Consider the following 13889-nt stretch of genomic DNA (forward strand, 5'->3'; position numbering starts at 1 on the left):
ATTCCTGATGCAAAGTGCCAGTATCCTCTCCCCAGTAGTTGTTCCTTAATAATGATTGATGTTTCAGTTCAGATTTTATTATTAGGTTCACCCATACTTTCTGATCCAGTTTCAGTGACTTTTAAAAAGGTGTTATGAGTTGTTTTCCTTTGTTCTGTTTTTTTCATTCTAGCTTGGTCTCCCTTTGCCTGGTGTACACTGCTTCCTATCCTCTGCTGTTTCCATCCGTGATGCCACTTCCTCCCCTTGCCTCTAGTAGTTATAAACTTAGAAGTTTTATTTCTGGTTTCCTTTTCTCTCTCCATCTGATTTTCCTGTTGGCTCTCTCATTGCTTCCCTCAGTCCAGAACATGGATGCTTTCTGACTCTTGTCATCCAGAGAATAATGTTATGAAATGGAAAATAATAATGCACAGAGAAATCTGAGACTCGTGCAGCCAAGTGTTCATTTTGTGAACCTCCAGAATTTCTTTGAGCCAACAGAAATGCCAAAAACTAAACAAACCAAAAGAAGCTGACCTTTGGCTATGTTACAGAAACTCTACATTGCTGTTGCAACAAACACGTTGCCAAAAGCATGCTTTCTGCAGTCCATAATAGCTTCATCTCTAGCCACTACCATAAAAAGAGACTCTGAAAAGTGTGCTGTGGATGGCTGTGTTGCTTATAACATGTCATCTTTACCATTCTGTGAGACTTCTCAATGTACCTTACCAAGTTAGAAAGCACGTTAGTAAGAGCTCTGATAAACACAAGTTGAGTGACAGCTAGTTTTGTTCCCAGGATATGGCAGTATCCCTTTTTGAAGCTGCTTTGCTTGCACAATTCTTCAGTTACTTTCATAATAGAGTAATCCTAAGAAATACTTTCCTTCACTCTGAGTTCCATTTCACTCTCAGTGACATAAACATCACTGGTTTTATGCCATTACGGTACTAAAATCAGCTTTCTATGATGTGCATCCTGTGTTTGACACTTGATTGCAGATCACCCTGTTTGAGTGACAGCTCACAGTGGCTCTGAAGTTATTGCCTTTGTCCGCATTAATTTCAGGGACAGAGTGGGTAGATCCAGAGGACCCAACAGTCATTGCAGAGACAGAGCTACTAGGGGCTGCAGCATCAATTGAAGCTGCAGCAAAGAAGTTGGAGCAGCTGAAACCAAGAGCCAAGCCAAAGGTGAGTGTCCATCCCCACTGTTCCTTTGAAGTTAATAAAGCAGATGTGTATAGCCCATATATTGGTATATACTTTGATACTGTCTCTGATAATGGTATAAACAGTCAAACCTTGCTTTGCTCTCAGTGCCATGAGACATTGCACTGAATGGGACTCACCCTTGAAGGAAGATGGTAAAAAGATGCTTTTCAGGGAGTGAGTCAAGCACCGGCCATGAGCAAGCAAAGTAAGAAAAGCCAAATGTTAGAAATGCTTTTAAGAGTTACAGCGTCATTGCTGTTAATTATTTACTTTTCAGTCACGTTTGACTGATGTGAAAAGTCATTCTCATTTGCTTTCCTTTGAAGGACGCTTTGTTCTCGTCTTTAGTGTGTAGTATAGCAGGAGAGAGCAGTAGCAACACAGAAGGGGTTCAGGAGAATGCAAAGACCTTCAGGATTTTCTCAGATTAAAAACATGGCATTTTATGCCATGCTAAAAGAGTAGCTGCCTCAGTATCTAATGAGATATGAGATATGACCATTTCTATTTAATTTTCCTGAAGGAAAATAAATACAGTTCATTATGAAAACAAGTAGTGCTGCATGTTGCAAGTTCATTTCAAATGTGTGTCTGAATACATTAGATAAAATTAAGCCAGCTTTTTTCATGGGTGGTATAAAGGTAGTACATGAAACTGCTGTGACTTCTGGTTGTATACATAGCTCACAGGACTGGATCACAGAGAATTGCTACTTCTTGCCTTGTGTGGAATAAGAGGCAGCTTTTAGAAGAAATGACTGTGTTGTCTGGAATTGCATGTCTTTAAAATGAAAATCATGCTTTAGCTGTATAACTGATTTCAGTAAAGGACTATATGTCCATTTCCCTGTTTATGCTGCTTTGTAGGTACAAAACTGTTTTCTCAAAGCTAATGAGAAGTCTTTCTAAAAGCAGGGCCTCAAGAACTTTCAGTGGTAGATGACTGTTTTCAGTACAGGGTGTTTATTTTGTCATTGAGGAACATCAGATGAAATAGTTTTTGGTAGCTTTGTTCTTTGAGGGCTTCCCAGCCACCCCAGTCCTCCCACACTGCTTGGTGCTGGGAACAAATCAGCTCATAACAAAGAAATGCTCGTTGTCCTGCGTTTTTTATTAAGTATATCTATTTTATTTATAAAGAAAAGTTGTCCTTTCTAATGAGATTCCGCAGAGCAGAGGACACAGGCTGAGTACAAGGAGAGGAAGAGTCCTCCATCACCTTTTCTGTACAATCACTACACAATAGTGTATATGTGTTGCCTGGTAACCATGGAGCGGTTTCCTTCCAACATCTAAGCTTCTTCAGGGTCATTGTAATTTCACAATGAATGTAGATCTCACACCTGCTCCTCATTTAACATGGTAATTTGAGTGTCCAGTCTCTGTGATTTATTGCTCTGTTTATTTGCCTAAAATAAAACTAAACTAAATGTTTTTAGTAAATGAAACTAAAATTCATATTCAGCCATTTGTATAATTTTGGGTTTAAACAGCCTTTACACCCTTCCTTAGATGTTTAATCCCCTTCACAATAAGGATTGTAATTCACATGAAAGGTCCTAGGAAGATCACAGAAGGGCTCATATATCACCTTTTCTGCTGAAGACTTGTAGCTCATATCCTCCCAGAGTGGGATTTCCTGCTTCTGAACAGGCTCTGTCTTTGACAACATACCTAGTGTTGTAGTGTGAACACCTAGACTAGGTAAGGGGGTTGATATAATTGATTTTTCTTATGCTTAGTCTATGAAATGCAGGAATAGGAGCCATCTTCTACAGTGCAACATACCAGTGCTGCAGCTAGTCCAGTGTTCTGCTTTGATTAACAGTAATCATCAAGTGGACTTGCAGAGAAGTCATTAGTCGGTAATCTTAGAATAATCTGCCTGCAGGAAATCCATCATCTTCATGATTACTAATTGGTTGCTGTTTCTCAATTTTTGGGTAAGCTTCTGTTACTGGGGCAGGGAGTGAGAGTCATTTCATTCAGGTTTGAAATTTTCATCTTTATGTTTCCAGTTTGTCTTATTACTTCTAAAGAAAAAATTCCCTAGTTGAAGGTGGGGGATTCTCTCATTTGTTCTGCTATCTGAATTTTTTTTATCATTTTGGATATTTTTTTCATTCTTCTTTTCTTTGTTTTCTCTTCATATTTTTGCACCTACCCTACCCCTTTGCTGTCTTAAATTGAGACCAATAGCATGAGATATCTTCATTTTCCAGTACTGGGAATCAGACAACATTCTCTAATAAGATACAGACCTGTTAACTGCTGCCCATATTTATTGTGTGATGCATACCATTTGCTTTAAATTCTGTCCATATAGCTGCTGGTGAATGTGCTCCTAAAATGCTTAGTGTGCTAGTCCCCTGCCCCATTGATACCCTGTTAATATATGTCTGTCTTCTGAGCTTTTATCTTACAAGCGCTTTGAGGACTTTCCTAAGTAAGTGGTATTACTATTCCCCATAACACAAAACCTGTTCTGTGCTCTTATGACAGTGTTCAAGGTGGGAAATGTTCTCTAAAGCGATGAGAGCTTTATTGTTTATTAAGCAAGTTTTGGTTGGTTTATTTCCTTTAAATACAATTCTATTTTTCCAGAGTACAGACTCCTTTTTTTCTGTTTTCCCTTTTGGAGGATCAGGTGTCTTGCAGTACAACCACATATTCCTCCTGTTATGCAAATATGCCACTGGCTTTAAAATAAAAACAGCCCCCCCCCCCAATTAGTAATGTCAGAAGAAGAAAAACATTTTGTCTAGTAACAACTACATGCTTCACTACTATTGGGAAAAGAACGCTTTTAAGGAAAAAGGTATGGCAGATGAGGTACAACAGCAGAGAGTATTGCTGTACCTACCCTAGTCTGTTGGTATGCTCTTCGTGCTTCTGTGCAGGCTTATGCCTTCAAACACAAGTGTCTTTAGTAGTCAATAAGAGTTCCCTGCTGTTAGCTTTCAGCAGCTTGTCCTTTTTTTTCCCCCAAGATGAATCAAACCTGGATGCCTTTTTCTGCAGGGCTCTGTGTGATATGTTTGATATATTAGGTTGTTATTTAATCCAACTATATATCAAACATATTCCTACAGTGTCCTGCCCTGTCTCCGGGGGTTTTAATATAGTAGAAGGCAATATGAAGGAGTACATTCACTCACAAGCAGGTTTAGAAGACCTTTTGCAGACTTCTAATCTGATTTAAGAATATACATGAAGGGCTCCTTTATCAGTGGAATTGCTCTTGAAGGGACTCTTAAGCTGTGTAGGGCCTTTTATGACAGTGAGCAGCAGCTGTTCCAAAGACTGACTTTCTCTGAACTGGTTATTGTGTTTTCTATGGCTCAGTGCAGGACTTACCCATACTGGTTTTCTCTTACAAAACAGAAGATGAGAGCTGCTTCAAAATAAAATGGTTTATCTTTCGTGATTTTCTCTGTTATTTAGCAGTGAGATTTGGGGCTTATCTATTCTCCTGTTAACCCTGGCTTGATTTATGCTACCCCTAGTAGTGGAGATGCTGTAGAAAACTGGTTAAAATACAGTACAAAACCAACTCAAATGATATATTTTTTAAATGATGTAGTCAACATTTTCAGGCTATTTCATGCTGCAGACTAGTTTTGTTTGTCTGTTCTGGTGACTTCATTTTCTGATCCATTTAAACTTGTACTTAGTCAATATCAGCTTGTTAGTTTTTAAGCCTGTGGGAAATGAGATGCTGATCTTCATAGGGGCTACTTGAAGAAGGAGAAACTTGTCACTTGTCTTACCAATCTGGTTTTCTAAAGAAGCCCAAGTACCCCCTCAAGTAACTAAAATCCTGCAAGGTGAAATGTTCTGCCATGAATCACATTATTGTTCCTAACTTGGCTCGTGAAGACTGTGAGTCTACATGTGTTGAGGGTACTGTTGAGGAGTGTGAACTTCAAACAACTCAGGAACACACTGTTCAGTAATGTCAGTGAGTAGAAGGATTACTTCTCCTGTAGGGCATTTTGCTGTGTTTGGTCTTGGAGTGCTACATGTCCTGTTGCTGAGGAGTGCTTTTTGGAGAGTACAGACAGGTAAACATACCCACAGCACTGTCCAAGCCTCCTGCCATCTTCCCTATTTCACACATGAGGATTCAACCCTTAGATACGTTGTACCTGAGAATGCTGACAGGAAGACTGTAGGGAAGGACTAGAAAATAGGGATTTATTAGAAAAGATGGAAACTCAAGAGAAGTTCCACAGCTTGTGTGCTGTGTAAGACTGCTTCCAAAATAAATTATCCACAGAAGAGATCAACTGTCAATAGAACATGAAATTAACTGAAATTAAAGAAATTGTGAGATGACCGTAAATGTGGGATTTGGAAGTCTGAGAAACTCAGGCTGTAGTGTCTTGTCTCTCTGCTCCCAGATTCCAATATAATGGGAAAAATTTCATTTGGTACATGGGGGAAAAAACCCATAATCTGTTTCCTAATGAGATACTAGGGTTTATCTTTCTGTTTTCCTGCTGAGCTTTACCTGCTGCTCCATGGTGGAAGTTAATCCAGCAATTTTATAACAGCATTCTCAGTAATGCAAGATCTGATTTCTCTGCATTCCCTTGGAAAGTAGTCATTTTTGCTTAGCGCTTGTGTGGAATACTTAATCTGCTCACTCTGCTGAACTGAGTTCCAACAACTTTCAGCTTTTTGGTGGCTGTTCTGTAACAAATGGGGCACAAACCCATCTGCCTCATAGATCAGAGCATGGCCATGAGCACTTTATTAACTGGACAAAAGAATGACACCTCCTTTATGATAAGGAAGCAGACACTGAAATGCTCACTCAAGTCTGAATTTCTGACAGTGCTGACCTAGAAAGAATACTACACATCATACATTTTGGTGTGTTGGAAATAAGAATTTAAGTGCTCACTTAAATTCTTAATTTGTAATTAATTTAAGTAATTAAGTATAACAGGAGCCTTGGAATAATATAAAAGTGTAGTAACAGTCTGTTGAAAGTAGAAGTGCAGTAATTGTCTGTTAAATGTACTATGGTCCAGTGATGCTTTTGTTGATACTTCAGTTTATGTCTTTAGTCAACTTAAATCAAAGTCAAAACCAGATCTATTTTAATAATGAAAAAAAATCTTTTTCTGACTATACTGAATTCCGTTTTGGTTTTGTGATGCTGTGATTGAAGAAGAGTTTTGTAAGTAAGACTTGATGTCTGTTGCATAAATTCAGGACCAATGTAATTACCACTTAGGTGTAATAATGGTTGTGATATGACATTGCAAGCATTGCCAAAAATTCACATGGAACGTGACTTGTGCACTTAAAGCAATTCCTTACACTCTTTTTGCAGAGGCATATGCTTCAGTTGATGAGCTTAGCCCAAGAGCAAGGCAAAACAAACATTTTTCCTTGAATTAGGTGGGGTTTTCCAAATAAAAATCTTTAAAGAAAATCTTTAAAGTGCCAAACAAGTTCACCTACACATCAGTGTTTATTTCAGATGACTCAGTTTTTCTGGTGTCAGTGGATGCTACAGTTTCATCTCCTGGACTTTCAGTTATGTGGCAGTTAGGTGAAGTGGTAGGGCTGAACACTGCTCAGTGTTCCATTTTGTAATAGTTTATAATTACTCATCATTATCTTTTATTATTTTATAATTGACTACTATTTCATCAGAGTGCAGTAGGAGGAGAACTAAGACTCAAACTATGATGGATGCACTTAGACTTGCAAATGAAGTGGCCAGTGTTCTGGGCACTTGGCCAGTGTTCTTAGAGTTAGTTATTTGACACAGGAATGCCGTGGTTCATAAGTTGGAATTAACCTGTATTTCAAAAGCCTCATGTCTCACAAGGTGGTCTGTTCTGGTATTGTATCCACTAGCCCTATTCATCGTACTGCATTGGATTCTGGCAGACTTACAATTTGATCACAAACAAATTACATTCTGTTGGTTTACTTTGTATAAAAACCAACCAGAATACATGGCCCAGGCCTGGTTCTGTTTAAGAAGAACCATTTGTCTCTATTTGGTTAACTGTTTGAAGCTAGTAAGCATGCTTAAATGGATGGATGTTCTCAGTATTTGCTTAAGTGATTAGGAAGTCGAAGTTGTTTTATGGAACAACAGATTTGTGTTTTAAGTAGTAAGAAACCTCATTAGGAGCAGCTGATGTCTCTAGTTGCGTATGTTTGTTGAAAGACACATTTGGATGACTGAAGTGTTCCAGACGGACCTTTGGAACTTCCTATCTCCAAGATGACTAAACTGGACTGCTTCACAATGCTGCTTTCTGTGAAATGACTGCTGTTACTAAAAGCTGTTGACTCTATGACTTGCTTGCATCTACTTTACATTTCTTAGTACAGGTGTATGAGACAATATACATTTCTCACTGTTCTTTTTTATTGCTTGAAGTCTTGAACTATTTAGGAAATGCTCTACTTAGTTTAGCAGTCCTGAAAGCCAGTATGATAGCACTACAAAAGTCATCTTGCTAGGGAAAACCAAGAATTTCTTTTCAGACCTGGACTTCTCCAAATGTAGTTTTGAGTAGCCCTAGTGGAGGCCATGTGTTAGAAAGCTGAAGGTAATTCTATAAGTATCTTGTGTGATACTTCAATTTGCCACAGGGCAACCTAATATTTAAATTCACTTTTGTTGACTCTCAGCTTCAGTCCACAGGAAATTCCTTTGCACAAAATCATGTTGTAGGTCTTAGTGAATTTACTGGTGTGTTTCAAAATCATCTTGCTTCACTTTGTGTTTGTCCTCAGTCTTGAAAATACAAGTGCATTCAGGTGAATAATGTGTGACATTGTTTCTTCTTGGTTATAGCAAGCAGATGAGAGTCTGGATTTTGAAGAACAGATCCTGGAAGCAGCTAAATCCATTGCAGCTGCTACCAGCGCCCTTGTGAAGTCAGCTTCAGCAGCCCAGAGAGAACTGGTGGCACAGGGAAAGGTGGGTAAACAGGACAAGCAGCAACAGTGGTGGGTGATGGAGAAAGCATCAGAATTGAATCTAGCCTCTTAACTCCCCTCTGCTAAAACACAAGGAAAAGACCTGGGAAAGACTAATGAAAATGTCAGTATTTTTATTGCTCATCACAGTGCATGGCCCAGGCCTGGTTCCATTGAGGGAAAACACAATTATGTTTATTTAGACCTTGCAAGTGTCATGAAGTGTTTGGCTTTTCAGCTCTTTCTGCTGTGGGGAGGTTTTGTGTTTGTGGGTTTGGTTTTTTTTCATTTTCTGAAGCTCTGTCATTCGTGCTAGTAGTGTACAGTCCCACAAAACAGCCTGGGGATCCAAAACCAAATGTCACTGTATACAACATCATTCTGGACCAGAATAGAAAGGGTTTCACTAATTGTGTCCTTGGTGTTTGTTGTCTGATTCAGTGAGAACACAGGCCTGTGTGCAAGTGCAGTGTGTTTAAGTGGATGTGCTTGTTATTGTTGTTGGGACCAATGGAAAGAGTGCTTGTAACACATTGTCCTTTTCATCTGGTCAGGATTGAGAGCTTTGTAATCAATTTCCTATCTATCACTGGTTTTATTCCCAGTTAATATACTTTGAAATTTAAAATCTGAATAGCAAATATGTATGTTTCCTGTGAGAACAATTTGTTCGAGGATCATTGTTGTTATATAGTAATGGTTTCCAATTTCATCCACTTCTTTGTTCTGGGCAGACTGGACCATGGATCCTGTCGCAGAAGTGCAATGCTCTCTGCTTCAGCTAGAATTTCTGAAGAGCTTGTGTTGTTAGTTCCAGCAGGAGCACAGAGCATGTGTTGCAGAACAACAGTGATGTAACTGTGTGAAAAGACCCACTGTAAGCTGTAGCTATGGAACTTACCAGTACTGCATAAAGCGAGATGTTAATGTAATAAAAATCTGACTCTGGAGACAGCCCCAAAAAGAGAATTTTTACTTACCTGCTTTGCTTAGATTATTGTGCAGTGTATTTATGTGGTGAGACCTGTTCTTACTTAGTTTCATTACGACATACAGCTTGCTTTACTTTCCTCACCACCACCACTGCAAAGTTATAGAGAATAATAGAGAACATACCTGGTACCAGCCCTGAATCTCCTGCAGGTTTTGGCTTCTTTGCTCCCACAGATACGTTTCTATTTGTGTCTTTCAGATTGAGGTTAATGGCACTTGCATCCTGTTCCACCCAAGTTCAGATATTTGCTAAAACCACTGTAATCTAAGGAAAGCTTTATCTTGCTGTTCCAATAGAAGCACACCTGTCAAATATAATGCCCTATTAGCAGATCTGTTGCACCTGCTTTACTGAATTTAGCTGATTTGCTTTATCTGTCACTTTTCTGTAGTAATTTGCTAAAAGATCAGGAATTTTTAAAGCAAATGGCTTTTACTGATAGTTTCTTGCCTGCTTAAAGGATATGAAATAATACTGTGGTCCTTAAAGGAAGAAATTAATCCCCACCAAAATCAATGTGGCACATCCTCACATTATGATACTTCTCACCAGTAAATAAAGCCATTAAGATACTTTTGAAATAATGAAGCCCTAACCCATTTTTCTTCTTTGCTCATTACAGGTGCTTAGGTAATCATCACTATAGGGTCTCTGACTGCTGTGGTAACCTGTACCTCCTGGCCTGCCAGAAGTATAGGTAGTGCTAACAGCACTGACCAAACTCTTGTCCATAGTGAATGGCTCCAACCTTCCTGGTGGGAAGATTTGTAATTGATATTGGGGAAATGTTTTGTTTTTGTAAGTAGCCTTCTAAGATGTGTGGTATGGGCTCCTCCCAGCAACATACAGCTGGCATGTGGGCAGGAAGGACAAGTTTGAGCTGTTTCACATCCAGCGCTTCAGTACCAAACAGCAAATGGTACTAGTAAACACACTTGCTCTGACAACTGACTATTCCTCATTGACCTTTCCGATTTGGAATGATGTGTCACCATAGCTATGAGAGAGCACACCTTCTGTTTATGCTGATGCTACACGTAAGAATTCAATTCAAGTCCTTGGGATCCTCATTATGTACAAATCCTTGTTTCCATTTTCTTAAAAATACACAAAGTTTTGGACCCTGTTTACATTCCACACCTTCCAGCTCCTCTCACAAAACCTCCCAGCCCCGGCATCTGGGAGTGGGGGGCTGGCAACCAACTGTGTGTAGAATGTTCTTTCATTACTTGTATCTAACAACTTGTTGTTGCCTGTACTGCTGATGTTAAGAGCACTTCAGTGGATTAGCCATGCAGAAAAATAGGCTGCTTTCCTCAAATGCCATTATTAGGTTCAATGGCAGTTAGGGGCCTTCCCTGTGTTTTCTGGTTTGTATGTTCCAATAGTACCAGAATCAGAAGAGTCTGATGAATGATGTAAGTCTGAATGATGTAAATCTGAATGTGTTGTGGAGACAGAAATAAAGTCTTTTAAAGATCAGGAGATTGGGATCTGCTGCTATTGTTGCTTAGGCCAACGTCTCAGCTGCAACAGCCATTACTGTGGGGCTTCTACTCATGTTCCAAGGGGCATTTCAAGCAGCATAGCAAGCTGGCACTACATGAGCAGGCAGACATGTGCTGGAAGCACACTTTGACAACTAACTTTCAGCTGGATTTTCCGCTCCTGTATGCACTAGGCACAGTCACAGTGCAGGTGTTTCCTTTTTTCATGGATTACTGTTTGTCTAAATCTGAGACAAAGCAATCGTATGTTCTGTTTCATTGTGAGATATCTATGAACTGTTTTTCAGGTTGGAGCAATCCCTGCAAACGCAGCTGATGATGGACAGTGGTCTCAGGGACTTATTTCTGCTGTGAGTAACTCCTGAGGAAAACTAGCACCACCCCTGAAGAAATAATATCCTGTGAGAATACAGTGACTTTTTTTACTGTCTCCTAGGCCCGAATGGTGGCAGCTGCAACCAGCAATCTCTGTGAAGCAGCTAATGCATCAGTACAAGGCCATGCTAGTGAGGAGAAGCTCATCTCATCTGCCAAACAAGTGGCAGCTTCTACAGCCCAGTTGCTTGTGGCTTGCAAAGTGAAGGCTGATCATGACTCAGAAGCTATGAGGAGGCTGCAGGTAATTATGTTCTTTCTTACTGAAAACCCATATTAGTGCAGTGTGAATGCTGTTTTAGCACTGTGTGAACAAACCCCAGATTTTAGGAATAATATATTGAATTTTCAGCACTCTGTGCAGTTTTTCTTCCTTGTGGGATTCTTGCCCCTTGTGGGGCACTTTCATTCATCAAGGATGATTGTGCATTTGTCATTATTCAGCTGTAGCTTCAGCTCACTTTACTGCTTGTTTTAGTCTTCAGTTTTACAAGACACTGAGAGATGCAAATGTTGACTGGCCTGTGCAAAGCCCTGGTTTAGGTGCACTATTGATAGATTCATATTCATGGTAAGCCACAGGAATACATGAGCTGGGAATGTTTACTATGTGCATTTTTATAACAACTGAGTACAGCTTATTTGTCTGCAATTATTCTGCTTTCAGTTAGATTCCCAGTAAGCCTGCAAACAGTTAAGCACTCTTCACTGGGTTGCGCATGAGCATCCTCCTGACCTCTTTAAGATTATGTGCATGTGCAACAAAGTACTTGCCTTAGTGCCAGTCTGGGTTATGGTCAGCTTTCCTTTGTTTCTAGGCGTCAAGAGACAGCAGCTGTAGATAGAACATTTCTAAAATGGAGAATCAGTGTCAAGCTAAAACAGGAGCAGAAGCTACTGCAGTGTCTCAACTCAAGTCTGGTTTAACTTTTTTATGTGAAACTGGTTCCCTTTTACATTAAACATCCATTTCATGCTGAGATTCTATGAACTGTTGCTGAATTAACAGGGTGTTATGATGGGTGAAATAGAACATCTCCAGAAGTCTTGTTGAAGGGTGTTCATTTTAAAAATGGCTACAGCCTTCCATGACATCCTGTCCTGCAGGCTCAGCCTGGAACCTGAGAACTGTTTCAGCTCCTTTTTTCATACTGGAGTATCTTTGACAGTGAAATTTGCCCTTTTCTCTTATATGCACTGATGCTCCTAATGGACACTCAGTGTAACAGTTCATGTATGGATGGGTAGAATCAAGTCCAACAGAAATACGTATGACTTTAATCTGTCTGAGGAAGAAGAATTGGTTTCATTATTTTTTCAAAGTAGAGAAATGGGTTAAATATTTAGGAGTTAAAAATAAACAGATGCATGACTGTGTGAAAATCTGTTTCTACAGAAAACAGTGGCATATCAATGTTAAAGAACCATAGAATAGTTTGGATTGGAAAGGACCTTCAAAGGTCATTTAGTCCATCCCTCTACAATGAGCAGGGACGTCTTCATCTCTAAAGGTTGAGATGGTTTTAGTCCTTTCTAGAGGATTCATATAGACTGATTTTGTCAAGGGTCTGTATCAGTAACTGCAAGATATTTCTGACTATAATGCAACCTGCACTTTAGCATCCAAATGCCAAGATCTTTCTGAATGAATCTTAAATGCAGAAAAAACAGTAGAAACAGGAACAAAATCCAGTACTAGAGGCTGTTTTGTTGGCTCTGCTAGGGAATTTGGGGTGCTAAGTCACTCAGGCAGGTATTATTAAACAGAGATTGGTTGTGAAAATTTGAAAGGGAATGTGAAAAGGAAAGAAGCCCAAGCATATATTGAAATTTAACTTGGCCGTTTTATCAAGCTTCCTATTAGTGTCAAAGTGAATAATGAAGGGAAAAGCAGTTTGCACTTGGAAATTATGTCCTTTATCATAGCAAAACCAGTGAGATGATGTCTACTAAATACTTCTACTGGTGTATTTGCCAAAACTACTGAGGCTTTTCAGCTGGCTTTGCCCCCAGCACAAACGCTTTCATATACCTTTAATCAATAGGTAGGTGTGGGAGTTTGAGTCTATTAGTTTTCTCCTTCCTACCCTACAAACAACTGCAAGCTTTGGGAGAAGGCATTTGAACCATATTTTCCATGTATACTTCCTTGGAATGCACTAAGCCTATGCCAAAACTTACAGAAATGTTTCCATTCTCTTTGGATGAGCTTCAGACTGAGCAGAGCAAATTACAATTAAACTGCCTTTGGGTCATTTCAGGTGGGAAGAGAGAAAAGTTGAAAGGGAGATGAAGCTGGAAATACGGAATGAGACTGAGGGGAGGTGAGGGACAGAAGAAAACTCAGTGTTGCGCATAACAAGCTGTGATTTCCTCTCCTGTTTTATTGCAAACTGTAGGGAAAAAAGAAATCTTGTTTCTGTTTTTCCAGCTTCCAGCTGTTTAAATAAAGAAATTGTATTCCTCTCTGTACCATCGATTTTGCAAGGTGCATTCACTTTTCACTGAGAAAAACAAAGCACACCTTTCTTGTGTAGTCAGGCAGAGATCTTTCCGTTTTGATGCTCAGGTGAATCCATGTTACCTATACATTTTTATGCTCAATTTGTTTTGTCTTTTTCAAAGGCTGCAGGAAATGCTGTCAAGCGAGCATCAGACAATCTGGTCAGGGCTGCCCAAAAAGCAGCATTTGGGAAAGCTGAGGATGACGACGTTGTGGTCAAAACGAAGTTTGTGGGTGGCATTGCTCAGGTTAGTACAGTAAAGTAAAGCAGAGGAAAACTATCATTGAAACGTAGCATAGTGTTAGATTGTCCGTCTGCTGCATTGCAGGCTGGACAAATAGATGTAGAAATC

The 13889-nt window shown here is 39.5% G+C and overlaps 1 protein-coding gene across 2 annotated transcripts in view; it reads left to right on the plus strand.

The window, feature by feature from the left end:
* Positions 1-13889, plus strand: part of TLN2 (talin 2) — a 150452-nt gene that overhangs the window by 132600 nt on the left and 3963 nt on the right. For both annotated transcript variants that reach the window (XM_061347597.1, XM_061347598.1), the window contains 5 exons: positions 1054-1178; positions 8032-8157; positions 10946-11008; positions 11095-11277; positions 13659-13784. In XM_061347597.1, the coding sequence (XP_061203581.1) occupies positions 1054-1178; positions 8032-8157; positions 10946-11008; positions 11095-11277; positions 13659-13784 (623 nt within the window). The remainder of the gene's footprint in view (positions 1-1053; positions 1179-8031; positions 8158-10945; positions 11009-11094; positions 11278-13658; positions 13785-13889) is intronic.

This window comes from Neopsephotus bourkii, unplaced genomic scaffold, assembly GCF_033783945.1.
Source record: "Neopsephotus bourkii isolate Nb327-2 ecotype Australia unplaced genomic scaffold, CSIRO-AGI_Nbou_v1 NB_318, whole genome shotgun sequence".
Lineage (NCBI taxonomy): Eukaryota > Metazoa > Chordata > Aves > Psittaciformes > Psittacidae > Neopsephotus > Neopsephotus bourkii.